Genomic DNA, 26,635 nt, shown 5'->3' on the forward strand with positions numbered 1-26,635 from the left:
AGCTGTTTCGAATCCTACCTGGGAGAATCCGGCGTGCCTCAGAGATCCAAACTAAGAGTTCTGACCGCCCAAGTGAGCCCTAAAGTATTTGCACTCATCCAGGACCTTAGGACATACGAGGCCGCCCTCAACCTGCTGAAAGAGCAGTACCGGAGCCCGGTAAATTCTATGTATGCCAGACATCTCCTAAGATCCCGCCCGCAACAGCCAGGAGAGTCTGTAGATGAATTTTTACGGGCGCTACAAACACTCGGCAGGGACTGTGACTTTAAAGCTGTAACGGCTGCAGAAAATACTGAAGAGAATATCCGCGATGCCTTCGTGAAAGGCCTTCGGTCCGACTACTCACGGCAAAGACTGCTGGAATCAAAGGACCTCGACCTGAACACAGCTGCAGCCCTCGCTCACTCTCTGGAAGTGGCCCATCGGGACCTCGAGGCGTATTCCAGGTACTGTGCTGCGCGACCCTGGGACTCGGGCCCGACCCCGACCGCAATACCCCTCGCACCGCCGCCTCTGGGACCTACCTCAGCGTCGGCGTCCCGGACCCGATCGGGACCGCCACCCCCGGTACCGGCTGCAACATCGGAGCCCCGCGATCGGGCCGCCAGCTGCTTTTTCTGTGGCCAGGCGAAACACCCGAGGGCGCGCTGCCCTGCAAGAAACGCGACCTGCTCCGGCTGCCTCAAGAAAGGCCACTTCGCGAAGGCCTGCAGGGGGAAAGCCACAGATGCCAGCAGTGCCTCATGCGAGTTGTGGGGGCGGCCATCTTTCATCAAGGCCACAGATGCCAGTATCCCCTCGTGTGAGTCGTGGGGGCGGCCATCTTTGATCAAGGCCACCGACACCGGCAGTGCCTCATGTGAGTTGTGGGGGCGGCCATCTTCTCCGCCATTTTATGCAACGTCGTGGGCACCGCCATTTTGTTCGCCACACTCGACCGCCACCTTGTCTCCAGACCCGACCACAGCCTCACCCGCAGACTACAGCAGCTCGCTCAGCCATACACTAGCCTCCGTCACACTGGACCAAGCTCGCCCGCATCACCTGTCCAAGTCCATGATGGACATCAAAGTAAACGGCCACGCCACGACCTGCCTGTTCGACAGCGGAAGCACGGAGAGTTTCATCCATCCAGACACGGTGAGCCACTACTCCCTCACTGTCCAGCCAACGCGCAACCGGATCTCGATGGCGTCGAGGTCCCATTCAACAGACATCAGCGGGTACTGTGTTGTGACCCTGTCGGTTAGGGGCACGGAGTATAAAAATTTTAAACTTCTCGTCCTGCCCCAACTCTGCGCTGCCGTCCTACTAGGGCTGGATTTCCAATCCCACCTTCAAAGTGTCACTTTGGCATACGGTGGACCCCTCCCCCCACTCACAGTCGACAACCAACAGCCTTTAAACCGCCCACCGCGTACCACCTGCGGCCTATCCACCCTCAGGGTTCCGCCCCCCTCCCTGTTCGCCAACCTCACCCGCGACTGTAAACCTGTCGCTACCAAGAGCAGGCGGTACAGCGCTGGGGACAGAGCTTTTATTTGCTCTGAGGTGCAGCGCCTCCTGAAAGAGGGCATCATCGAGAGGAGCAACAGCCCCTGGCGTGCCCAGGTCGTAGTCGTTAAGACCGGCGATAAAAACCGCCTAGTCATCGACTACAGCCAAACCATAAACCGGTACACCCAGCTAGACACATACCCCCTTCCCCGCATATCTGATATGGTCAATCAGATTGCACAGTACCGAGTATTCTCTACCATCGACCTTAAGTCGGCCTACCACCAACTCCCTATCCGCCCTGAGGACCGCCAGTATACCGCCTTCGAGGCGAATGGCCGCCTCTACCACTTCCTTAGGGTTCCCTTCGGCGTCACCAACGGGGTTTCGGTCTTCCAAAGGGAGATGGACCGGATGGTTGACCAGAACGGGCTGCAAGCCACGTTCCCCTATCTAGATAACGTCACCATCTGCGGCCGCGACCGGCAGGACCATGATGTTAATCTGGAGAGATTCCTCCATACGGCCCAACGGCTGAACCTCACCTACAATAAGGAGAAATGTGTGTTTAACACCTCGCGCCTTGCCATCCTCGGCTGCGTAGTAGAGAACGGAGTCATCGGCCCCGACCCCGAAAGAATGCGCCCCCTCATGGAGCTACCCCTCCCCCACTGTCCAAAGGCACTGAAGAGAACCCTGGGGCTCTTCGCCTACTATGCCCAATGGGTGCCGAATTATGCGGACAAAGCCAGACCCCTCATGAAGTCCGCCTCCTTCCCCCTGACGGCAGAAGCGTGCGCAGCCTTCTCCCTCATTAAGGGAGACATTGCTAAGGCCACAATGCACGCGGTGGATGAGTCTATCCCTTTCCAAGTGGAGAGCGATGCATCTGACTTCGCCCTAGCCGCAACCCTTAACCAGGAGGGGAGACCGGTGGCCTTCTTCTCAAGGACCCTCCAGGGCCCCGAGATCCGACACTCCTCGGTCGAGAAGGAGGCCCAGGCGATCGTGGAGGCTGTACGACGCTGGAGGCATTACCTGGCAGGCAAACGATTTACCCTCCTCACCGACCAGCGTTCGGTCGCTTTTATGTTTAATAACAAGCTGAGGGGCAAAATCAAGAACGACAAGACCTTGAGGTGGAGAATCGAGCTCTCCACCTATGATTATGATATCTTGTACCGGCCTGGTAAACTGAACGAACCCCCAGATGCTCTATCACGAAGTACATGCGCCAACGCGCAAATTGATAGACTGCAGACCCTCCACAACGACCTCTGCCTCCCCGGAGTCACCAGACTTTACCACTTCATTAAGGCCCGCAACCTGCCCTACTCCATCGAGGAGGTCAGGACCATGACCAGGAACTGCCAAACCTGTGCCGAATGCAAACCGCATTTCTTTAGGCCGGACAGAGCAAGCCTGATCAAGGCCACCCGCCCCTTCGAGCGCTTGAGCATCGATTTTAAGGGACCCCTCCCATCCTCTGACCGTAATGTGTACTTCCTCAACATCATTGACGATTACTCCCGTTTCCCCTTTGCCTTCCCCTGCCCAGACATGACCAGTACCACGGTCATCAAATGCCTGAACGACCTCTTCGCCGTGTTCGGGTTCCCGAACTATATACATAGCGACCGGGGCTCCTCCTTCATGAGCGAGGAACTTCGCCAGTTCCTACTAGCGAGAGGTATTGCTGCAAGCAGGACCACCAGCTACAACCCCCGAGGGAACGGCCAGGTGGAAAGAGAGAACGCGACTGTCTGGAAGGCCGTTCTCTTAGCCTTAAAGTCCAAGGGCCTCCCAACCTCTCGCTGGCAGGAAGTCCTCCCGGCAGCGCTGCATTCCATCTGGTCACTGCTTTGCACTGCCATTAACGCCACCCCCCATGAACGAATGTTTGTTTTCCCCAGGAAGTCGACTACGGGAACCACGCTACCGACTTGGCTGACCTCTCCGGGGCCTGTCTTGCTGCGAAAGCACGCGAGGGCCCATAAAACGGACCCCCTGGTCGAGAGGGTGGACCTCCTGCACGCCAACCCCCAGTACGCCTATGTGGCATACCCAGACGGGCGGGAGGACACAGTCTCCTTACGAGACCTCGCACCCTCGGGCATCCCTGAGACACCACCGTTGCCCCCCACCACCCCCCCAAATCCAGCCCAGGTAGACGGCATGCCGGAACCCCACGAGCCTTCGCCGACCACGCAGACACCAGCATTAACATCGGATACTGCATCACCGCCACCGCTGCTGCGACGATCGGAAAGGCTTACGAGGCCTCCGGACAGACTGACATACCCGAACTGGTAGTACACTTCACCCCGCCGGACTCAAATCTAAACAAGGGGTGAATGTGGTAAACCACTTTTATCGTTCACTATCGTTACACTATGGTTATCACTGTTATATCGTTACACTATGGTTATCACTGTTTACACTGTTGTATCACTACACGAGGTCGCCTCTTGTCACGCTGTTATACCTGGGCTGACCACTGCTGACTCCACCCATGGCTCCACCTACTTGCCCAGGTATAAAGGTGGTCGACTGGCTGGTATTCCTCCTTGTTGGATCCGATCACCCATGAGGGTGGGCTCTGTTATTTAGCCAATAAAAACCTATAGTTACTGTCTTAACTCGTCGCTTTTCATTGGATGAATTGATAGGTATATCAAGCAAATATCAGCTGATCAGAGAGAGCCAACACGACTTTGTGAAGGGTAAGTCATGTCAGACTAATCTAGTTGAATTTTTTGAACAGGTCACTAATAAGGTAGATTTCTGTTAAACAAAGGTATTAAGGGATATGGGGCAAAGGCAGGTATATGGAGTTAGGTCACAGATCAGCCCTGATCTTATTGAATGGCGGCGGAACAGGCTCGAGGGGCTGAACGGCCTCCTCCTGTTCCTATGTTCCTGGGACAGTTTTGTGCTTTGGGCCGCTGAGGGAGGGGACCCTCATCCTCTAAGTTTGAGCTGGTTTCAGATCAAGTAGCAAAAGTGAAAGGGATTTCTCTCCCATCTGGTTTGATAATAGTATTTTTTTCTCTCTGATTTGTAGTGAAGGTTACAATGCATGGCGCGACTGCCTGAAGCCCTCCCAGATATTAGCAAAACTTTGCAAAGATTTACAATTATCGGAGCCTGAATACAGGATTGAGGAAGTGAAAGTCAACAACAAAATATTCAAGGTGCCCAATGACCTGATACCAATAGGTAAGAATTATTTCTGTTTTGATTTTTTTAAAATAGTTTTTTCCTGAATTTTAAGCTTGTTTTCATGTTAATGTATTCAATGAACTTGAGAAAGTTGCGAGGGTAGGAATGGGAAGCGGGGGCAGTAGGAGGGAGAGGGTAGGAATTGGAGGTGGGAGCAGTAGGAGGGAGTTGTCTACAGACCTCCTGACAGCAGTGATGTAGTGGGGAGATGTCTAAATACAGAGATCAGAGAAGCAGGTAGCAAAAACATTGTGGTTATAATGGGAGAATTTATTTTTCACATAGACTGGGAGAAGCAGAAGAATTCAATTAGAAAAGCAGAGAATTTCTAGAATGTATTTGGGACAGTTTGGTAGAACAATGTTTTAGAACACATAAGGCAACAGGTCCAGCTGGATTTAGTGATGAGCAATGTTGGTGAAAAATAAATTCACTCGAGTCTGTCTTAAAGTAAAAGTACACAGTTTATTAACAGAACATTCTGGGAGAAAGTCATAGACCTTCTCGTTCTCTCTTAGTTGGTACAGCTTTTTATTCCATTTTCATCCAATCACATTGTATTACAATAATCACCTGATCACATATGGCTTATTTATTCTTTTCAGTATTAGTCATGCTTGTGTGGTTTAAGGTTAGTTACATCTTACTGTGCCTTTGGTCACAGGTCAAATTCCCATGACCCCTATATTCTGCTGTGTCTACAATTTTAGCTAAAGCAGCACATTTCTTATCGCTTACTCAGAACACACACATTCTGTCTTGACCCACAGCTGCGTCTTATCTTTGTTTTGCAAAGCTTCCCTACACACTGTCCTTTGTTTAGTTCTGCTTTTTCACATAAGAAAGTAGCACTTTTCAGTCTGTACTTTAATTCTGCTGGCACCACTTAATTAAGTGGTTATCTCAGCTGCCTGTCTGCTGCTGAATTCTGAGAGGGTTCATTTTAACCCCTTCAAGCAATGAACTAGAATTAGTTAACAATCTGACGGTAAGGGAGCCCTTTGCAAACAGTGACCATAATGTAAATTGAACCAACACAAGAGAAAAACCTACTTGACCTTGTCCCCACCAATCTACCTGTCGCAGATGCATCCCTGACCGTATTGGTGGGAGTGACCACCGCACAGTCATTGTGGAGACAAAGTCCCGTCTTCACACTGAGGACACCCTCCATTGTGTTGTGTGGCACTACCACTGTGCTAAATGGGATAGATTCAGATCAGGTCTAGCAGCTCAAAATTGGGCATCCATGAGGTGCTGTGGACCATCAGCAGCAGCAGAATTGTATTCCACCACAATCTGTAACCTCATGGCTCGGCATATCCCTCGCTCTACCATTACCATCAAGCCAGGGGATCAACCCTGGTTCAGTGAGGAGTGTAAAAAAGCATGCCAGGAGCAGCGCCAGGTGAACCTAAAAATGAGGTCCTACCTGGTGAAGCTGCAATGCAGGACTGGGTATGGCATCAAGGAGCCCTAGTAAAATTGAAGTGAGTGGGAATCAGGGGGAAAACGATCCCGTGGCTCAAGTCATACCTAGCACAAAGAAAAATGGGTGTGGTTGTTGGAGGCCAATCATCTCAGCCCCAGGATATCGCTGCAGGAGTTCCCAGGGCAGTATCCTAGGCCCAGCCACTTTCAGCTGCTTCATCAATAACCTTCCCTCCCTCATAAGGTCAGAAGTGGGGATGTTCACTGATGATTGCAGTGTTCAGTTCCATTCACAACTCCTGAGATAATGAAGCAGTTCGTGCCTGCATGCAGCAAGACCTGGACAACATTCAGGCTTGGGCTGATAAGTGGCAAGTAACATTCACACCACACATGTGCCAGGCAATGACTATCTCCAACAAGAGATAGTCTCGCCACCTCCCCTTGACATTCAACGGGCTTACCATCGCCGAATCACCCAACATCAAATTCCTGGGGTCACCATTGACCAGAAACTTAACTGGACCAGCCACATAAATACTGTGGCTACAAGAGCAGGTCAGAGGCTGGGTATTCTATGGCGATTGACTCACCTCCTGATTCTCTAGAGCCGAGACTCCCAGATATTGGACCTCGGTCTTTGTTATGATGGACCAGCGAAGGTTAGTGAAAAATTGTGCTACAACAAGACTGAGATTGATAGACTTTTGTGGGGTAACGATATCAAGGGGTATAGAACCAAGGCAGGTAAATGGAGTTAAGATACCAATCTGCCAAGATCTAATCCAATGGTGGAACAGGCTCAAGAGGCTGAATGGCCTAACCCTGTTCCTATGTTCTGTACATTTCATTATTCTAAGGCCCTGATACGATGAGCGTTTTGGCATATACAAGTATAATGCTGTACCACACTTCAGGATCATAGTGCTGTGTTGGCCGGAGCTGGGTGGGGTGCACGAGGGCCACCGTACATTGTCCAGGGGGCCATTGAATTGGGCCACTGGTCTTGTGGTGCCTGGAGCAGGGGGGATGTACTCTCACCTTCCCTCTTGAATCAGCCTCCCCCTCCCCCTGTGGAGATGAGATATAAAGTTGGTGTTAGGGGTTGTGTTGATTAGACCAGCACAAAGTGATCCAGACTGCTTGATACTTTCAGAACTTTAAGTGGTGGCTGAACATCACTCGGTTTGATTGCCATCCATGCTTCATTCACGTGTGTAATGGGTTGGGTCATCGTGCCTGGATTTTGCTCGAACTAACACTGGCAGAACCGGCCACAACAGTAGAACAGTTAACCACAGTGGTCCCTGAGAATCAGTCCTTGCAGGAGAATCTTTAACACAGTAAAGAGGAGGTTGGGTGGGTAGTACAGCATATTTAGAGTTTAGGAGCAACAAGATAGCACTGTCCAGGGGAGTACTGGTCATAATAATGGAGGAGACCAGAAAGTTTGTGCTAGGAAGGGATTGGAAGCTAGAGAGAATGATCCAGTGTCGGGAAAGTGTTGACTGTGCGAGAGGTGCTGAATCAGCCTCCTCAGTCATTGGGGCAGCATAAAAATCTTGGAGGACTTGGCTTTAGAGATGGTTGAGAATTATTGAGTATCCTCCATCTAACAGTTGTTCTTGAATTTTAGGGGACAACAAAAAAGGGGCGAGTCCTGTGCTGACTGATGACCAGAAGGCTTTGTACGTGTTAAACCATTGGGAGGATATGCCAGAATATTCTATCAAACTACTGCCTGAGCACATTGAAGTCCGGAGTCTTCAGAACTCTGACAATCCAGGGATGCCACAGGTAAACTGGATTGAGACTATCCCAAAGTTACTTCTTTTGAGATCCTAACGGGCAGCAAGGGGACAGGCTGCATCTGAACTTATTCTCAGAGGTGGGAGCAGAGCATTCTCACCCACTCTAACACACAGTTGCTACTAATTTATTCCTGGAGTCAACTGTTAAATAATGTTAGTCTGGCGAGCCACAAGGTGCAGTTTCACCCTGGTCATCTGGCAAGAGGGAGAAGTGGCTTTGAGGTACCCTTCTGCTGGGCCAATAGGGAATGGCAGTGATGGTGTCAATGGCGATCTCTCTGGGATAATACACACTGATGATCAAGGTGGGGCAAAGTTAGGGAGAGAAAGAGAGATGAAAATCTCCCTATGACATAATATTAGTGTGTAGGAGTCGCTGGAAATAAACAGACTGCGAGACTTTCATAGCAGCAAAGAAAAATGCATATTAGCTTTATTAACTCTCCACATGGACTGAGGGACTCGGCCTCGTCGCATGGCTATGATGTCATCACACAATCGACGACTCTTAAAGGGACCCTGCCCCGATAACCCAACCAAGTTCCGTACATAACGTGGAGCGATAACAACATTGGCTATACATAGTGAATTGTGTTACTGTCCCTATGTGGTCTCCGCCACATACGTCCCCCCAGAATTCACTAGAACTGGCAGTGTCAGCCGTTGAGGGGCCTGGATCACACGGCCGAAACGGCTCCTTAAGTCCGGGGCGGGAACTTGGGGGGTTGCAGGAGGGTCCCTGGGCGCTCGGTGGTGGACTGAGGGTGCAGAAGCCGGAGGTCGGCCCCGCCGTGGGGGCTGAGCCAACCCAACGGGTCGGTCCAGATCCAGGTGGGCCAGCTTAAGTCGGTCCACGGAAATGTAGTCCGGCTTACCGCCGACATCCACCACGAAGGCCTTGTCCCCGGCTTCCAGGGCATGGAATGGTCTGTCGTAGGGTGGGTGAAGAGGTCCCCTGTGGGCATCGTGGCGGACGAAAACGTACTCCGCCGCACGAAGGTCGGGCGGAATGTGGGGCTGAGGGAGACTGTGCTGCGACGTGGGCACCGGCGCGAAAACCTTGGCGTTGTCCAGGAGGGCGGGCTGCGGACCAAGGGTCCGTGGCGTTGGGGACGAAATCCCTGGGAACCCGCAGCGGCTGCCCGTAGACGAGCTCGGCGGACGAGGACTGGAGGTCCTCCTTGGGGGCGGTCCTGAGTCCCAGCATGCCATGGGAGTCTGTCGATCCAACTGTCGTCCCGGAGGCTGGCCCGGAGCGTGGCCTTCATGGAGCGATGAAACCATTCGCACAGCCCGTTAGCCTGAGGGTGATATGCGGTGGTGCGGCGGAGTCTCAACCCGAGGCCTTGGGCGACAGCGTTCCAGAGCTCCGACGTGAACTGGGGCCCCCGGTCGGAGGAGACGTCAGATGGGGCGCCAAACTGGGCGACCCAAGTGTTGATGAACGCCCAAGCCACATCGGCGGACATTGTTGACGGCAGCGGGACGGCTTCCGGCCATCGGGTGGTTCTGTCGACCATCGTGAGGAGGTGGCTGAACCCGCGGGAGGGCGGCAGGGGCCCCACCAGGTCCACGTTAACATGGTCGAACCGCCTCTCGGGCACCGCGAAAGGTGCCAACGGGGCCTTAGTATGGCGATGCACTTTCGAGCGCTGGCATACCATGCAGGTATTGGCCCAGTTGCGAACGTCCTTCTTGAGCCCGTGCCAGACGAACTTAGCCGCCACCAGCTTCTGTGACGGCTTCCTGCCTGGGTGGGAAAGGCTATGGACGGCGTCGAAAACCTGCCATCTCCATCGTCGGGCACGATGGGGCGTGGCTGCCCAGCGGAGACGTCGCACAGGAGCGTGGTGCCGGCATCGTCAAACGCGATGTCCGCTAACTGAAGGCCCGTGACAGCCGTCCTGTAGGCCTGGACGTCCGGGTTGGAGGCCTGGTCGGCTGCCATGTGGGTGTAGTCGATGCCGAGGTGTACGGCGCTGGCGACGGCCCGGGAGAGACAGTCGGCGATGGGGTCGTCTTTCCCAGCCACATGCTGGATGTCTGTCGTGAACTCGGAGACGAAGGAAAGCTGGCGCTGCTGACGGGCCGACCACAGCTCGGAAACTTTGGCCATGGCGAAGGTCAACAGCTTGTGGTCCACGAACGCCGTGAATGGGCGGGCCTCCAGCAGGAAACGGAAGTGTCGGACGGCGAGGTAGAGGCCGAGAAGCTCGCGATCAAAGGTGCTGTACTTCCGCTCGTTGGGGCGAAGCTGCCGGCTGAAGAAGGCGAGCGGCTGCCAGGTGCCATTGACCCACTGTTCGTGGACGGCGCCGACAGCATAGTCCGAAGCGTCAGTGGTGAGAGCGATCGGCGCATCGGGCAACGGATGCGCCAGCATGGTCGCATTAGCCAGGGCCCTTTTCGTGTCTGTGAAAGAATTGGCCATCTCCTCAGACCAGTCGACGGCAAGCTTGGCGGGCTTGCCTTTGAGGGCCTCGTAAAGGGGCTGCATAAGCTGGGCTGCCCGGGGAACAAAGCGATGATAAAAGTTCACCATGCCCAAAAACTCCTGCAGGGCCTTCACGGTGAGGGGTCACGGAAAATCCTTCACGGCCTCCACTTTCGACGGCAGTGGCACCGCCCCGTCCTTCGTGATGCGGTGCCCGAGAAAGTCGATCGAGGACAGCCCGAACTGACACTTGGCCGGATTGACGATAAGGCCATGCTGGCTGAGGCGTTCGAAGAGAGTCCGGAGGTGGGACACATGCTCCGTCCTGGCGGCGCTGGTGATGAGAATGTCGTCCAGGTAGACGAACAGGAATGGCAGGTCCCGTAACACGGTGTCCATTAGGCGTTGAAAAGCCTGAGCGGCGTTTTTGAGACCGAATGGCATGCGGAGGAATTCGAACAGCCCGAACGGGGTGATCACCGTGGTTTTCGGGACATCCTGCGGCCGAACGGGGACCTGGTGGTAACCCCGAATGAGGTCCACTTTAGAGAAAACAACTTTCCTGGCCAGGCGGGCGGAAAAGTCTTGGATGTGTGGAATCGGGTAGCGGTCGGGGGTCGTAGCGTCGTTGAGGCACGGGTAATCGCCGCACGGGCGCCAACCGCCGCCTGGTTTTGGTGCGATGTGGAGGGGCGAGGCCCACGGACTGTTCGGCCAGCGAATGATGCCGAGGCACTCCATCGTGTTGAACTCGGCTTTAGCGATGGCGAGTTTCCCCGGGCCGAGGCGTCGAGCGCGGGCGTATACAGGGGAACCGGTGGTCGGGATGTGGCGTTCTACCCCGTGCTTGGTGGCGGCGGACGAGAAAGTGGGCTTCGTGAGGTCCGGGAACCCGGCGAGAAGGCGGGAAAACTCGTCGGAGGCCGAGAGTGCGCTGGACAACTTCGTCGTGTTGGAACCACTGAGCGAACACGGGAGCGAACTGAAAGTCTCAGCGTTGACGAGACGTCGGTTCTTGACGTCCACCAAAAGGCCATTGGCGCAGAGGAAGTCAGCGCCGAGAAGGGGGTGGACACTTTCGCTGTAACAAAGTCCCAAGCGAAACGCTGCCCGCCAAAATACAGCGCCATGCTCCGTTTCCCGAAAGTACGGATGAAACTGCCGTTGGCGGCTTCGAGGGCGGGGCTGTGGTTCCCCCCGGTATGTCTACGGTTGACGCGGGCAGGACGCTTACCTGGGCACCCGAGTCGCAGAGGAAACGACGTCTAGAGTCCTTGTCTGTAATGAATAACAGACTACCTGAACGGCCGACAGCCATGGTAGCTAATGAGTGGGCCTTCGCGTTTCCCGACGCGGTAAAGCTGCACGGGGGCCGGCACTACTTAGCGTTGGGGCCGAACTGCGCGTGGTAGAAGCACATGCTTGGGTGCTGCCGCCGTTGGGCTGTGGCGGTGGGGGCAGGGCCCCGCATGGCCACGCAGTACAGTTGCCCCGTGGAGAAAAATTTGTCGGCCTCCTTGGCCAGGGCGCGGAAATCACTAATATGAGAGCTGGCTAAAGCCGACCGTACCTGCCCTGGCAGCTGTTGTAGGAACAGTTCTCTGAAGAGGAAGCACGGCTTGTGCTTGCCCAGGAGGGTTAACATGTGGTCCATCAGTTCTGAGGGCTTGGAGTCGCCAAGCCCGGGTAGAGAGAGAAGCTGGCGTGTGCGCTCGGGTTCAGTTAGTCCAAAAGTCTCTAGGAGGTGCGTTCTCAGCGTCGCAAATTTGTGGTGCTCCGGGGGGTCCTCGAGCAGGCTCACGACTCTGGCCGCGGTGGAGCTGCCGAGAGCAGAGATGACGTAATAATAATTCGTGTCGTCCGCGGTGATGTCCCGGAGTGCAAACTGAGCCTCGGCCTGGGCGAACCAAGCGGCAGCCTGTCGTTCCCAAAACTCCGGTAATTTGAGAGAAACGGCGTTCGTCGCCATCTCGGATAAAGTCTCTGGAAACGTCCAAAAGAGAAACAGGGTCACCAATGTAGGAGTCGCTGGAAATAAACCGACTGCAAGACTTTCGTAGCAGCAAAGAAAAACGCCTGTTAGCTTTATTAACTCTCCACATGGACTGAGGGACTCGGCCTCGTTGCAGGGCTATGACGTCATCACACAATCGACAACTCTTAAAGGGACCCTGCCCCGATAACCCAACCAAGTTCCGTACATAACGTGGAGCGATAACAACATTGGCTATACATAGTGAATTGTGTTACTGTCCCTATGTGGTCTCCGCCACAAGTGGATCATTAATTAAATCAGGCGTGATACTTGCTAACCTTAGACTGCCTGAGACGTGCAGCAACTCCCAACAGTGGAGAGCAGAGTTGAATACCAGCCTTGACTGATGGCTAGTCTCAGGCTCCCTGTAGACCAGAGATTCTGTGTCCATCACTCAAATTTGAGGCCATGGGGCCAGCCGCTTGATAGATGAGTCACACATCTTAGTGGGGTCCTCTGTTGGACCAATCAAACAGAGGATAGGTCGTTGCTACCCTGGGGAACTGTAGGAAGAGCTGACCCTTGCTGGGGTGTGGGGCTCGAACACCAGTGAACGACAGCATTATGGAGGTTATGCAAGGTAGTATTCAAGAGCAGCCCATGGGTTGTATCATCAAGAGTAACTTAACAAGGACTGGGTGTAGGGGACATTTTGAAAAATAAATATGGTTTAAAATACAAACTTCAGTGATCAATGTTTTTGTGATGTACAAAGCACATTAGTCAGATCTGAATATATGTTGCAGATTGTTGTGGTCTGGGAGGTTTACAGTCCTAGAGAATGTAAATGATTCCATTTTTTCTTAAAATTGAGAAACCCAAGTTAAAGGCCAAAGCCTACAAGCTTAGGACACCATAGAATCATAGAATCGTGCAGCACAGAAGGAGGCCATTCAGCCCACCGTGCTTGTACCGGCTCTTTGAAAGAGTTATCCAATTAATCCCACTCCCCCTGCTCTTTCCCCATAGCCTTGCAAATTTCTCCTTTTCAAGTATTTATCCAATTCGCTTTTGAATCTGCTTCAACCGTCCTTTCAGGCAGCGTGTGCCATCTCACAACAACTCGCCGAGTGAAAACAGGATAACAAAAAGGAAATCAAGAATTCATTTTATGTGATACCAAAGTTGGTTTTAAAAGGTTGTAGATTGTTGGGAGAAGAAGACTAAAAGTGTCACGTCCTGAAAAAATGAGTGTGTAGGTCTGACAAGCCTTGCGTGAACAATGAAGATGCAGTGAGGAACAAGAATGTATGGATGGATTATTTGAGTTTAGGAGGAACAAGCACAGCAGCACGCTCAGATTGATAATCATCATTGTGTTTTTTTCCCCAAGGGCCAAGTTCACATGTGGGTCGACCTGTTCCCTGTTGATTTACCTGCACCTCCGCCAGTTAATATAAAACCCCGCCAGCCAATCAGGTAAGAGATTGCTAAGGTGGTTAACGGAACTAAGATTCAATTATTTCGGCAATAAAATTATATTCTACCCATGGATGCACACAAATTTCTCTCTCTCCTCTGTTGTGTTTCCCTGTTCTGGTATTTTTATTATGTTTTGTATCCATGTCAAATACTTTTCTCCATCTGAGTATTGGGCAGTGATTGACTGCTTCTCAATCCCTGCCCATTGACTTCCCTCCCTGCCATGATGCCAAGTAAGATTATACACTACATCATGGGCAGGAATTTATGCTTTGCAATTCCATGGTACAGTGCATTGCTGCCAATGTGCTGTTTACATTGCTCCATCAGTCATGTATTTCTAATAACCCTGAATCCCATTTGTTGACAAGAACCTGACTAGTTCCTTCTCTAAACCAATTAATGTTTCTTGTTCCCCCCCATGTCCGTAATCTGTTGCACGTACTCACTGCACTTTTAGTAAAAAGTTTCTCCTGCATTTCCTATTTTCTTTTGTTGTCCTTAATTTGTAAATATGACCCTTTTGTACTTAAAAAATGTTTAAGAAAAGCAGAAAACCTTACTGGGATCCAATTTGTTCAACTCTTTCATAATTAGAAACGTTTCCATCCTATCGCCACTCAGTCTTCTATTTTCAAGAGAGAAAAGACCCAGGGTCACCAAGCTTTCCTCATAAAGTCATTGGCCTAGAAATTCAGTTGTTAGCGCCAGCCGCTAGCGCCTTAGGCGGAGGAGAAGTGGGGCATGAAGCGGCTAGCGCCCGGGCGCGGCGCGATCTGCGCCTCTCGCGAACTTCAGTCAAGATTTAGCGGCGGCGCAAAACCGCAGCGCCCGCTCAGCTGCGCGCGCAGATCCTGACGTCATTTCATGGTGCAACGCCCTTGGTGCGCCCTGAACCGGAACTTCAGTGGCACCCCCCGCGACTGGTTGAGTGGAACGGTTCCCAGTCGCGGGGGGCGCTATTTAAAGGGGACTCTTCCTGCATTCTTTGTGGCAGCCATTTTGTTCCACTCCTGTGTGAGAGAGAGATATTTGGAGAGAGACAAAGGGAGAGAGCTTTCTGCTTTGACTCAGCGCTCGCACAGGTACTTCTGGCTTCAGGCCAGAGCTTTGCAGTTGGATTTTACTTTCAGTGCCATAGCCTTGAGTCACCACGTATAATGGGGGCTGCAATGGGTGGAAATGTTGGGTTTCTGCATTGCATTCAAAGTGCTCAGAGACGCCGAGAGAGTGCCAGTCATGGCCAGACGGAGAAGGGCCAACAGGCGTCGGCACAGGAGGCCTTACCCACCCAGGGTATACCGCCAGCAGTTCTCATATCTCAACATGTCTGAGGAGCAGTGTGTTCGGAGGCTGCGATTCAGAAGGGAGGTGGTCACTGAGATCTGCCACCTGCTTCAGAGAGATCTGCAGCCACAGCTGAGGAGCAGGACGTCTCTGTTGGTGGCAGTGAAGGTGACGGTGGCTCTCAACTTCTATGCCACCGGCTCCTTCCAATCCGCTACTGGGGACATTGCCAACATCTTCCAGTTCGCGGTACATTGCTGCATCCACCAGGGTGATGAATGCCCTCTTCAGAAGGAGACGTCAGTACATCTCCTTCCCCATGACCCTGGACAAGCAGCAAGAGCGTGCAATGGGATTTGCAAGAATAGCGGGCTTCCCCATGGTCCAGGGCGCCATTGACTGCACGCATGTGGCTTTGCGGGTGCCTCTAGAGAATGCCGAGGATTACCGCAACTGGAAGGGCTACCATTCGCTCAACGTCCAGTTGGTGTATGACCACAGGCAGCTCATACTAGCTGTCAATGCCCGCTTTCCAGGCAGCAGCCACGATGCCTTCATCCTGCGCCAGACTTCTGTGGCAGACATTTTCGAAGCCCCGGCTCACCCAGGAGGCTGGCTTCTCGGGGACAAGGGCTATCCTTTGTGCACCTGGCTGATGACCCCGCTCCGTGCGCCCAGCACCCCTGCTGAAGAACGATACAATGACAGCCATCAAGCTACCAGGAACATCATTGAGCACACAATCGGCGTGCTCAAGCAACGGTTCCGCTGTCTGGACCATTCCGGAAGAGCCCTACAGTACTCGCCTGAGCGAGTCTCCCATTTCGTTGTAGTGGGCTGCATGCTGCACAACCTGGCTATCCTCAGGACTCAGCCACTGCCAGCAGACATTGGAGGACCACCAGAGGAGGAGGAGGAGGAGCACCAAGACGGGAGGCACAAAGTGCAAGGGCCGTCCGTTGGCGGATTATTGCAACTCGGTTCTAGGCCCCCTCTCAGGGAATGGCTTGTGCCAATGAAAGAACATGAATGGAGCTGCTCGGCAAACCCTCAGCCGGTCAAGGCAACAAATAGTTCAAAGTGCAAACATGGACAAACTGAATTTAAAAAATGTATTTTACAAACTCTGTGCCCTTCCCGCATGACAAACAAATACAGAGAAACCCCCCAAAAAACAGTCAGACACATAACTGGCTCTCACAACCTGGAGAAATTGATAAAAACAGTTAAACAAAAATGACCATGATCCTCGGCCTTCAGAAAAAACAAACACAACATTCTTGGCCTTCATATAAAAAACAAACACAACATTCTCGGCCTTCATATATAAAAAAAACATTTTGCCACACCTACTTTTTCGCCTGCGAGGGTGATCCGCCTCGCTTCCGTGATTGGCCCCTTCCTGCCCTGCAGCTCCTCCTCAATGGGACCCCAGTGGCTGCAGCAAGGCTGGGGGAAGGCTGCTGAGGGTCAGATGGTGAGACGGCAGATGCCCTTGGGGGACGGCCTGGACCAGCTCTGGGCCTGGAGGACCCGGCTGCTGACTGCTCCAACTCTGCTTGGGCGGCAGCAGTCTGTCCTACGGGTGGTGGCAGCTGCGGTGGAGGAGTGACAGTGTTGGCTGCAGGAATGCTGCCAACCTGACAGAGTGATGCGCCTCAATAACTTCAAGGCTCAAAGTTAACTGGATAAAACTAGGCTTTTATTAGCAAAGAAAGATGCCTGTGTCTTCACCTAGCATTCTGCTGTTCTGCTGCAAGACAAGCCTGGGCTTGTCTTAAGTAGGGCCAGGTATGGGCGGAGCCGACACACCCAATGGGGAGAAAGGGGGCGGTGCACTATATACAATACAAGGTAAAAACACAGGAGCAGGCAATACAATATATGTAGTTAAATACAGAGTCTGATGAATGACATATTTCATCACACAGAGCACAGGCACTCCCTGGTCGGCTGATACACTGGCACTCGCACGGGCCAGCACTGAAGCATGCACAACAATTTGCTGAAGCACAGACTGCTGGGCTGCTGCGGCGCGGCGAGGGCCCCGGCGATGCCTGTCCGATCCAGCGAGGGTGACAGCAGTTAGTGCCCGTGTGGCCCTGATCTGTGTCTGCATCAGACCAGCCAGTGAATGCATGGCACGACTGAGCACTTGGCTGGAAGCCGCCTGTGATGCAGCGAAGTCCTGCTGACTCCTAGCCTGTGCTGCCGCGAAGTCCTGCAGACTCCTGGCCTGTGCTGCCCCGAATTCCTGAACACTCCTTGCCAGTGACTCTATGGAGTCAGGCATCCTTGCCACTGCAGCCATGAGCTCAGTGTGCCTGCGCTCAGCCTGGGCGCCCATTTCACCAAGGAGCCGCACCTCCTCTGTGTTCACTTTAGCAGGACTGGAGGCCGCACTCACCCTCCGGGGAGAAGGCCGCCGAGCTTCCCCACCCCTCCCGCGTTGCTGCAGCCCGCTGGGCCCCAGAACTTCACCCTCATCAGACCCTTCCCCCCTGCTCCCCTCCAGGGAAGATGTGTCCCCATCATGGCCATGGGCTGCCTCGGCTGAGGGTGGCACTGATGGGCCGGCTTCCTTTTCCTACTCCTCGAATTCTGAATCAGACACAGTGCCAGCTTGAGAGCCCGCCTCCTCACCTGGCGATTCACCATCTGAAAGCAGGGAGGCACAAGAGTTGCTTTAGAGTGAGGACAGGGTGGCAGCGAGGGAGGCATGAGTCCTGCAATGCACTGCATTGGTTCGAGAGTGGCAAAGGATGCTGGTGTGAGGCACAAGTGGAAAGAGAGAGGTCAAAAAGGTGATGACCTTACCATTGCTGTCCAGAACGGGGTCGGCATCTCCAGTGGCGACGGGGCCAATCAGCCGGCCTCCCATAATCCGCTCCGCTCGCTGCTCCAGGTCGCTGAGCTCTTTAAGGTCAGGACGGCCTCCCCTGGTCCGTGGCTGCTGCCTGCGATTGTGGGCCAGCTTGCCCTGCAAGAAAAAGGATGGCCTCTAAGTACACTGTCAAACCCTCATCTTGCCTGCACTGCCTCCGATGGTGGAATAGCCCTGACAGTGTCAAGCCCTGATCTTGCCTGCACTGCCTCCCATGGTGGATTAGCCCTGACAGTGTCAAGCCCTCATCTTGCCGGCACTGCCTCCCATGGTGGAATAGCCCTGACAGTGTGTAAAGTGCTGAATGTGCAAGTGATTTTCATGAGAGGCCCATAGCTGTTGGATGAGGGCTGGGCATTGGGGCTTTCAGGTCCCTTTGGCCATAAAGTGAGGTGCACATGCAGGGATGAAGAGGATACTGGAAAGGGTACTCACCCTGACAACCCGAGTGAGGTCGTTGAACTTTTTTCTGCATTGCACAGGAGTCCTGGCAACCATGCTGTTGGAGGTCACCCTGTTTGCCACCTCCCTCCAGGCTTTTCTATACTCGCTGGGCAGCGGCCTTCTGCCACTATCAGGGAAGAGGACAGGTCGCCTGCGCTCCACTGCGCCAACCAGTAGCTTCAGGGCACCCTCGCTGAAGCGCTGCGCTCGCTCCCTAGCCTTCTCCATACTCGTGGGCGTTGAACTGTTGAAGCAGCTATGTTCAGGCCTTGATTCAGGGCTGCGGTGTGCAGGGTGTGGCAGCAAAACAAGTCCACCCTCCCCCTTTAAGAGCTGACCGGCGCCAGCATGTCTGCCTTCAATCAGCAACTCGCCGCACCTGCGCTGCGCCCGCCCTTGGTGGTAGCGCCTCGGCTCGCCGGCTTAGCACCTTATGATAGTCGTGCACCGCCTGCTTTAGCACAGCAGCAACCTCTTGGGGTGATGCAACTCAATTTCGGCGAAGGTGGCGCTAAGTTGCGCCGGCCGCTAAATTTAGCGAACACCCGGCTGTAGCGCCCCAAACGTGGCGATACTGAATTTCTAGGCCATTCTCTTAAATTCTGGAATCAATTGTGTAGCTCTTCTCTGTACCCCAATAACTGAATACTCTTCTCTGTACCCCCTCCAATAACTGAATATCCTTCTCTGTACCCCAATAACTGAATATCCTTTCTGAAATAGAGAGACCAAAACTGCACGCAGTTCCCCAGATGTAGTCTCACCAAGGCCAGAAATAGTTTTAAAACGACCTCTCTAGATTTATCTGTTATACCTCTCGCTATGCATCAATATTTTGTTTGCTGTGTACCGGCTTAGACGATGTGAATTGGGAAATCCAAATATGTTCCATAGAGGCAGTCAGATCTTCTTCCTTCATGAGATAAGCTGGTTATTCTGTGCTGTGGTCTTTGTTTGGGGGAGGCTACAGTTCTCCTGCCTCATGTTTGCCATTTTTGAACTTGGGCACAGTGAAATGCATTGGTCGAAGTTCCAAGTAGAGTTTAATCCAGCTTTAAAAACAAGGATTATTCTTCAATTGTTGTCAAATTTGATAACTTACAACACTGTTTTATTGTTACTGATTGGCAATATTTACTGTTGTGTGTTGATTAGCTACGAGCTGAGAGTCATTATCTGGAACACAGACGATGTGGCACTTGATGATGTGAATCCGTTGACAGGAGACCGATCCAGTGACATCTACATCAAAGGGTATTTGCAAAAATTATACTAACATTTAGTTATTAGTTCTAAAGCTGAACTTGCAGGGCAGTGTTACTGTCTGGATCTCTGCACTGGGCCTCGGATCACTGCCCCAGGTTCAGTGATAACTAATGTCTTGCTCAATGTCCACTTTTAGGGATGCTGCAATAGGTTTCAGTGGATGAATGGTTACATGGATTTGTGCCACAAGGTGAGTTCCAGAATTCACTCTGGTTGGTTACCAGGCACAGGAAGCAGGGAACGCGAGGATTAATGAATCTACTAAACTGTTAATAGAACCTTTCATATTTGTTTGGAGTCTGTGATAAGCCTGTCTTGCAATTGGATTCTCTTATCTCCTTTCGCTGAAAGCAAGGTTAACTATTCTAAACCACCCTAATCCTAGTTTGGACAATGTTCCTGAGGTGGTCAGGTTGGGCAGTGACAACCCCTTGTGGTAAACCACTGTTGTTGTTGTTGTTATTACACACTGTTGTACCAATGCATGCCTCAACATGTCTCGGCTGGCTCCACCCACACAGGCCCAGGTATAAAGGTGATTGACCTGCAGCCCCCTGCCTTCTTGAAACCCAGTCAACCACGAGAGGCATGCTCTGTTCTTTGCTAATAAAAGCCTTTAGTTACTCTCTTAACTCTCAGTCTTTTATGAGTAATTGATAGCGCATCAATTTTATTAGCAAAAACAAAATGTCGACATTTGCTGAACAGCAGGCTGCTGCACCAAACGCTGAACAGCAGGCTGCTGCACCAAACGCTGAGCAACAGGAGCTGCTGCGAGCCCTCAGACCAACATGCCTGGACCTAGACCCGCAAGAAGCGGGTTCGGCTACCAAATTCGCGCATTGGCTGCGTTGCTTCGAGGCCTACCTGCGAGCCTCAACTGTGACCCTGGACGAAAACAAGTTGGAAATCCTGGCCTCAAAGGTGAGCCACCAAGTTTATACAATAATCCAGGACGCGACGACCTACGCGGCGGCTATCGGTCTGCTAAAAGGGCAATACGCACGCCCGGTAAATACGGTCTATGCCCGGCACCTCTTAAGATCCCGCAGACAGCAGCCCGGGGAATCAGTGGAGGCCTTCCTACGGGCACTACGGATACTCGGCCGAGACTGCGATTGCAAAGAAGCATCAGCCGCAGCACACACGGAGGGACTGATCCGAGATGCTTTCGTTGCGGGTCTAAGGTCCGACTACTCCCGGCAGAGACTGTTGGAAAAGGGAGAAATGGACCTGAGAAAGGCAGTGTCCCTCGCGCTCTCGCTCGACGCGGCCCACAGGAATATGGACGCCTTCTCCCCTAACCACTCCGCAACGTGGACGCCACAACCTTGGGTCATGGGACCGCCACCTTCAACTGCTGCTGCGATGTCCAAGGCACAGAAATGTTATTTTTGTGGCCAGGCAAAACACCCCAGAGCACGCTGCCCGGCGAGAAACGCTACCTGCTCCGGCTGCGGGAAGAAAGGACACTATGTCAGCGCCTGCAAAGGTAAAACCGCTAACGCCAGCAGCGCCGCGTGCGAACCGTGGGGGCAGCCATCTTGTCCGCCATCTTGGGCTCCCCCAGCCGCGTGGGGATCGGAACCATGGGCGCCGCCATTTTGTCCGCCATCTCGGACGTCTCCAACTTCAACCACGGGGGACCCGGACTCAACCACCGCCTCATCTGACGACCACATCGACTCGCTCGACCATACGCTGGCCTCCGTGATGCTGGACCAATCTCTCCCTCATCAACTGTCCAGGTCCATGATGGACATTAAGGTAAACGGCCGCGCCACTACCTGCCTTTTTGACAGCGGGAGCACGGAAAGCTTTATCCACCCCAACACAGTGCGCAGTTACTCTCTCCCGGTCCTGCCGACGCGACATCGGATCTCTTTGGCTTCCAAAGCCCAGTCAGCGGACGTCGGTGGCTACTGTGTAGTGACCCTTTCAGTAAGGGGCACAGAATACAAAAATTTTAAACTCCTGGTCCTGCCCCATCTTTGCGCTGCCGTTCTACTGGGGTTGGATTTTCAGTGCAACCTTAAGAGTGTCACATTAGCGTAAGACGGACCCCTCCCCCCACTCACAGTCTGCAGCCAGCAGCTTTTAAATCGCCCGCCGCGCACCATTTGCAGCCTCTCCACCCTTAAAGTCCCCCCCCACTCCTTGTTCGCTAACCTCACCCGCGACTGTAAGCCCATCGCTACCAAAAGCAGGCGTTACAGTGCCGGGGATAGGAGCTTCATTAAATCCGAGGTAGCAAGACTCCTGAAGGAATGTTCTCCTTCCCCAGGAAGTCCACATCGGGGATCTCGTTACCGACATGGCTGACTTCTCCAGGACCCGTCCTACTGCGGAAGCATGTGAGGTCCCATAAGACGGACCCCCTGGTCGAGAGGGTGAGCCTCCTCCATGCCAACCCTCAGTATGCTTACGTGGTGTACCCGGACGGGCGGGAGGACACAGTCTCCATACGAGACCTCGCACCTTCGGGTGCTCCCGAAACACCCCACTCGCCATCCACCACTACCCACGCCTACCCCCAGTACGCTTACGTAGCGTACCCGGACGGGCAGGAGGACACAGCCCCCACACGAGATCTCGCACCTTTGGGTGCCCCTGAAACACTACCATTGCCATCCACCACTACCCACAACCCAACCCCGCTAGACGGCATGCCGCAGCCCCAGGACCCGTCATTGACCACCCAACCACTCAATGAGACGCCAGACTCAACGTTGGATGCTGCACCATCACCGCCGCCACCACGACGATCAGGACGGCATACAAGGCCACCTGATAGACTTACTTACACGAACCTTTAGTACACTTCACCCCGCCGGACTCAATTTTAAACAAGGGGTGAATGTGGTAAACCACTGTTGTTGTTGTTGTTATTACACACTGTTGTACCTATGCATGCCTCAACATGTCTCGGCTGGCTCCACCCACACAGGCCCAGGTATAAAGGTGATTGACCTGCAGCCCCTGCCTTCTTGGAACCCAGTCAACCATGAGAGGCATGCTCTGTTCTTTGCTAATAAAAGCCTTTAGTTACTCTCTTAACTCTCAGTCTTTTATGAGTAATTGATAGCGCATCACCCCTCATCTTGCAGTTCAAGAGCTCACTGACACTGTCCAGACTTGCACGTGAAAAATAGGCACTTGGCCAAATTATTGGGGATAGCCAATGCCCCAAGAACTGTCTCCCCCCACCCCAAGAACTGTCTCCCCCCACCCCAAGAACTGTCTCCCCCCACCCCAAGAACTGTCTCCCCCCACCCCAAGAACTGTCTCCCCCCCACCCCAAGAACTGTCTCCACCCACGCCAAAAACTGTCTCCCCCCACCCCAAGAACTGTCTCCCCCCCACCCCAAGAACTGTCTCTCCCCCCCACCCCAAGAACTGTCTCTCCCCCCCACCCCAAGAACTGTCTCTCCCCCCCCACCCCAAGAACGGTCTCCCCACCCCAAGAACTGTCTCTCCCCCCCACCCCAAGAACTGTCTCTCCCCCCCACCCCAAGAACTGTCTCCCCACCCCAAGAACTGTCTCCCCTCCCAAGAACTGTCTCCCCCCCCAAGAACTGTCTCCCCCCCCAAGAACTGTCTCCCCCACAAGAACTGTCCCCCCCCCAAGAACTGTCCCCCCCCAAGAACTGTCTCCCCCCAAGAACTGTCTCCCCCCAAGAACTGTCTCCCCCCAAGAACTGTCTCCCCCCAAGAACTGTCTCCCCCCAAGAACTGTCTCCCCCCAAGAACTGTCTCCCCCCCACAAGAACTGTCTCCCCCCCAAGAACTGTCTCCCCCCCAAGAACTGTCTCCCCCCCACAAGAACTGTCTCCCCCCCAAGAACTGTCTCCCCCCCAAGAACTGTCTCCCCCCCACAAGAACTGTCTCCCCCCCAAGAACTGTCTCCCCCCCAAGAACTGTCTCCCCCCCAAGAACTGTCTCCCCCGCCAAGAACTGTCTCCCCCCCAAGAACTGTCTCCCCCCCCCAAGAACTGTCTCCCCCCCCAAGAACTGTCTCCCCCCCCAAGAACTGTCTCCCCCCCCAAGAACTGTCTCCCCCCAAGAACTGTCTCCCCCCAAGAACTGTCTCCCCCCAAGAACTGTCTCCCCCCCACAAGAACTGTCTCCCCCCCAAGAACTGTCTCCCCCCCAAGAACTGTCTCCCCCCCAAGAACTGTCTCCCCCCCACAAGAACTGTCTCCCCCCCAAGAACTGTCTCCCCCCCAAGAACTGTCTCCCCCCCAAGAACTGTCTCCCCCCCAAGAACTGTCTCCCCCCCAAGAACTGTCTCCCCCCCAAGAACTGTCTCCCCCCCAAGAACTGTCTCCCCCCCCCAAGAACTGTCTCCCCCCCCAAGAACTGTCTCCCCCCCCCCAAGAACTGTCTCCCCCCCCCAAGAACTGTCTCCCCCCCCAAGAACTGTCTCCCCCCCAAGAACTGTCTCCCCCCCAAGAACTGTCTCCCCCCCCCCAAGAACTGTCTCCCCCCCAAGAACTGTCTCCCCCCCCAAGAACTGTCTCCCCCCACAAGAACTGTCTCCCCCCAAGAACTGTCTCCCCCCCCCAAGAACTGTCTCCCCCCCACCAAGAACTGTCTCTCCCCCCCCCCCCCGCAAGAACTGTCTCCTCTCCCCCCCCCCCCCCGCCCAAGAACTGTCTCCTCCCCCCCCCCGCCAAAGAACCGGCTTCCCCCCCCCCCCCGAAGAACTGTCTCCCCCCCCCAATAACTGTCTCCCCCCCGAAGAACTGTCTCCCCCCCCCCAAGAACTGTCTCTCCCCCCCAGAACTGTCTCTCCCCCCCAAAAACTGTCTCCCCCCCAAGAACTGTCTCCCCCCCCAAGAACTGTCTCCCCCCCCCCAGAACTGACTCCCCCCCCCAGAACTGTCTCCCCCCCCAAGAACTGTCCTCCCCCCCCCCCCCAAGAACTGTCTCCCCCCCCCAAGAACTGTCTCTTCCCCCCCGCAAGAACTGTCTCCTCCCCCCCCCCAAGAACTGTCTCCTCCCCCCCCCCCCAAAAACTGTCTCCTCCCCCCCCCCCCCAAGAACCGGCTTCCCCCCCCGCAAGAACTGTCTCCCCCCCCCAAGAACTGTCTCCCCCCCCCCAAGAACTGTCTCCCCCCCCCCCAAGAACTGACTCCCCCCCCCAAGAACTGTCCCCCCCCAAGAACTGTCTCTCCCCCCCCAAGAACTGTCTCTCCCCCCCCCCAAGAACTGTCTCCCCCCCAAGAACTGTCCCCCCCAAGAACTGTCTCTCCCCCCCAAGAACTGTCTCCCCCCCCAAGAACTGTCTCCCCCCCAAGAACTGTCTCCCCCCCCAAGAACTGTCTCCCCCCCAAGAACTGTCTTCCCCCCCCCAAGAACTGTCTTCCCCCCCAAGAACTGTCTTCCCCCCCAAGAACTGTCTTCCCCCCCAAGAACTGTCTTCCCCCCCAAGAACTGTCTTCCCCCCCAAGAACTGTCTTCCCCCCCAAGAAATGTCTTCCCCCCCCAAGAACTGTCTCCCCCCCAAGAACTGTCTCCCCCCCAAGAACTGTCTCCCCCCCCTCAAGAACTGTCTCCCCCCCTAAGAACTGTCTCCCCCCCCAAGAACTGTCTCTCCCCCCCAAGAACTGTCTCCCCCCCCCAAGAACTGCCTCCCCCCCCCAAGAACTGTCTCCCCCCCCCCAAGAACTGTCTCCTCTCCCCCCCCCCCAAGAACTGTCTCCTCTCCCCCCCCCCAAGAACTGTCTCCTCCCCCCCCCCCGCCAAAGAACCGGCTTCCCCCCCCCCCGAAGAACTGTCTCCCCCCCCCCCAAGAACTGTCTTCCCCCCCAAGAACTGTCTCCCCCCCCCCAAGAACTGTCTCCCCCCCCCCAGAACTGACTTCCCCCCCCCCCCAGAACTGTCTCCCCCCCCAAGAACTGTCCTCCCCCCCCCCCCCAAGAACTGTCTCCCCCCGCCAAGAACTGTCTCTTCGCCCCCGCAAGAACTGTCTCCGCCCCCCCCCCCCAAGAACTGTCTCCTCCCCCCACCAAAAACCTGTCTCCTCCCCCCCCCCAAAGGACCGGCTTCCCCCCCCCGCAAGAACTGTCTCCCCCCCCCCCAAGAACTGTCCCCCCCCAAGAACTGTCTCTCCCCCAAGAACTGTCTCTCCCCCCCCCAAGAACTGTCTCCCCCCCCCAAGAACTGTCCCCCCCAAGAACTGTCCCCCCCAAGAACTGTCTCCCCCCCAAGAACTGTCTCCCCCCCAAGAACTGTCTCCCCCCCAAGAACTGTCTCCCCCCCAAGAACTGTCTCCCCCCCAAGAACTGTCTCCCCCCCAAGAACTGTCTCCCCCCCCAAGAACTGTCTCCCCCCCAAGAACTGTCTCCCCCCCCAAGAACTGTCTCCCCCCCAGAACTGTCTTCCCCCCCCCCCAAGAACTGTCTTCCCCCCCAAGAACTGTCTTACCCCCCCAAGAACTGTCTTCCCCCCCCAAGAACTGTCTTCCCCCCCCCAAGAACTGTCTTCCCCCCCCCAAGAACTGTCTTCTCCCCCCCAAGAACTGTCTTCCCCCCCCAAGAACTGTCTTCCCCCCCAAGAACTGTCTTCCCCCCCAAGAACTGTCTTCCCCCCCAAGAACTGTCTTCCCCCCCAAGAACTGTCTTCCCCCCCAAGAACTGTCTTCCCCCCCCCAAGAACTGTCTTCCCCCCCAAGAACTGTCTCTCCCCCCCAAGAACTGTCTCTCCCCCCCAAGAACTGTCTCTCCCCCCCAAGAACTGTCTCCCCCCCCCAAGAACTGACTTCCCCCCCCAAGAACTGTCTTCCCCCCCCAAGAACTGTCTTCCCCCCCAAGAACTGTCTTCCCCCCCCAAGAACTGTCTTCCCCCCCCAAGAACTGTCTTCCCCCCCCAAGAACAGTCTTCCCCCCCCAAGAACA

General features: G+C 54.5%; 1 protein-coding gene across 1 annotated transcript in view; it reads left to right on the forward strand.

Moving 5' to 3' along the window:
• fer1l4 (fer-1 like family member 4) overlaps window positions 1–20,360 on the forward strand; it is a 294,195-nt gene extending 273,835 nt beyond the window's left edge. Inside the window, exons 38-41 of the mRNA XM_086005966.1 lie at window positions 4,565–4,719; window positions 7,790–7,950; window positions 13,767–13,852; window positions 19,626–20,360. Coding sequence (XP_085862092.1) covers window positions 4,565–4,719; window positions 7,790–7,950; window positions 13,767–13,852; window positions 19,626–19,746 — 523 coding nt within the window. The 3' untranslated portion in view covers window positions 19,747–20,360. The remainder of the gene's footprint in view (window positions 1–4,564; window positions 4,720–7,789; window positions 7,951–13,766; window positions 13,853–19,625) is intronic.
• The last annotated feature ends 6,275 nt before the right edge of the window (window positions 20,361–26,635 follow it).

The sequence above is a fragment of the Somniosus microcephalus genome, chromosome 13 (genome assembly GCF_052327205.1).
Source record: "Somniosus microcephalus isolate GS21.2 chromosome 13, FLI_Smic_1.0, whole genome shotgun sequence".
Lineage (NCBI taxonomy): Eukaryota > Metazoa > Chordata > Chondrichthyes > Squaliformes > Somniosidae > Somniosus > Somniosus microcephalus.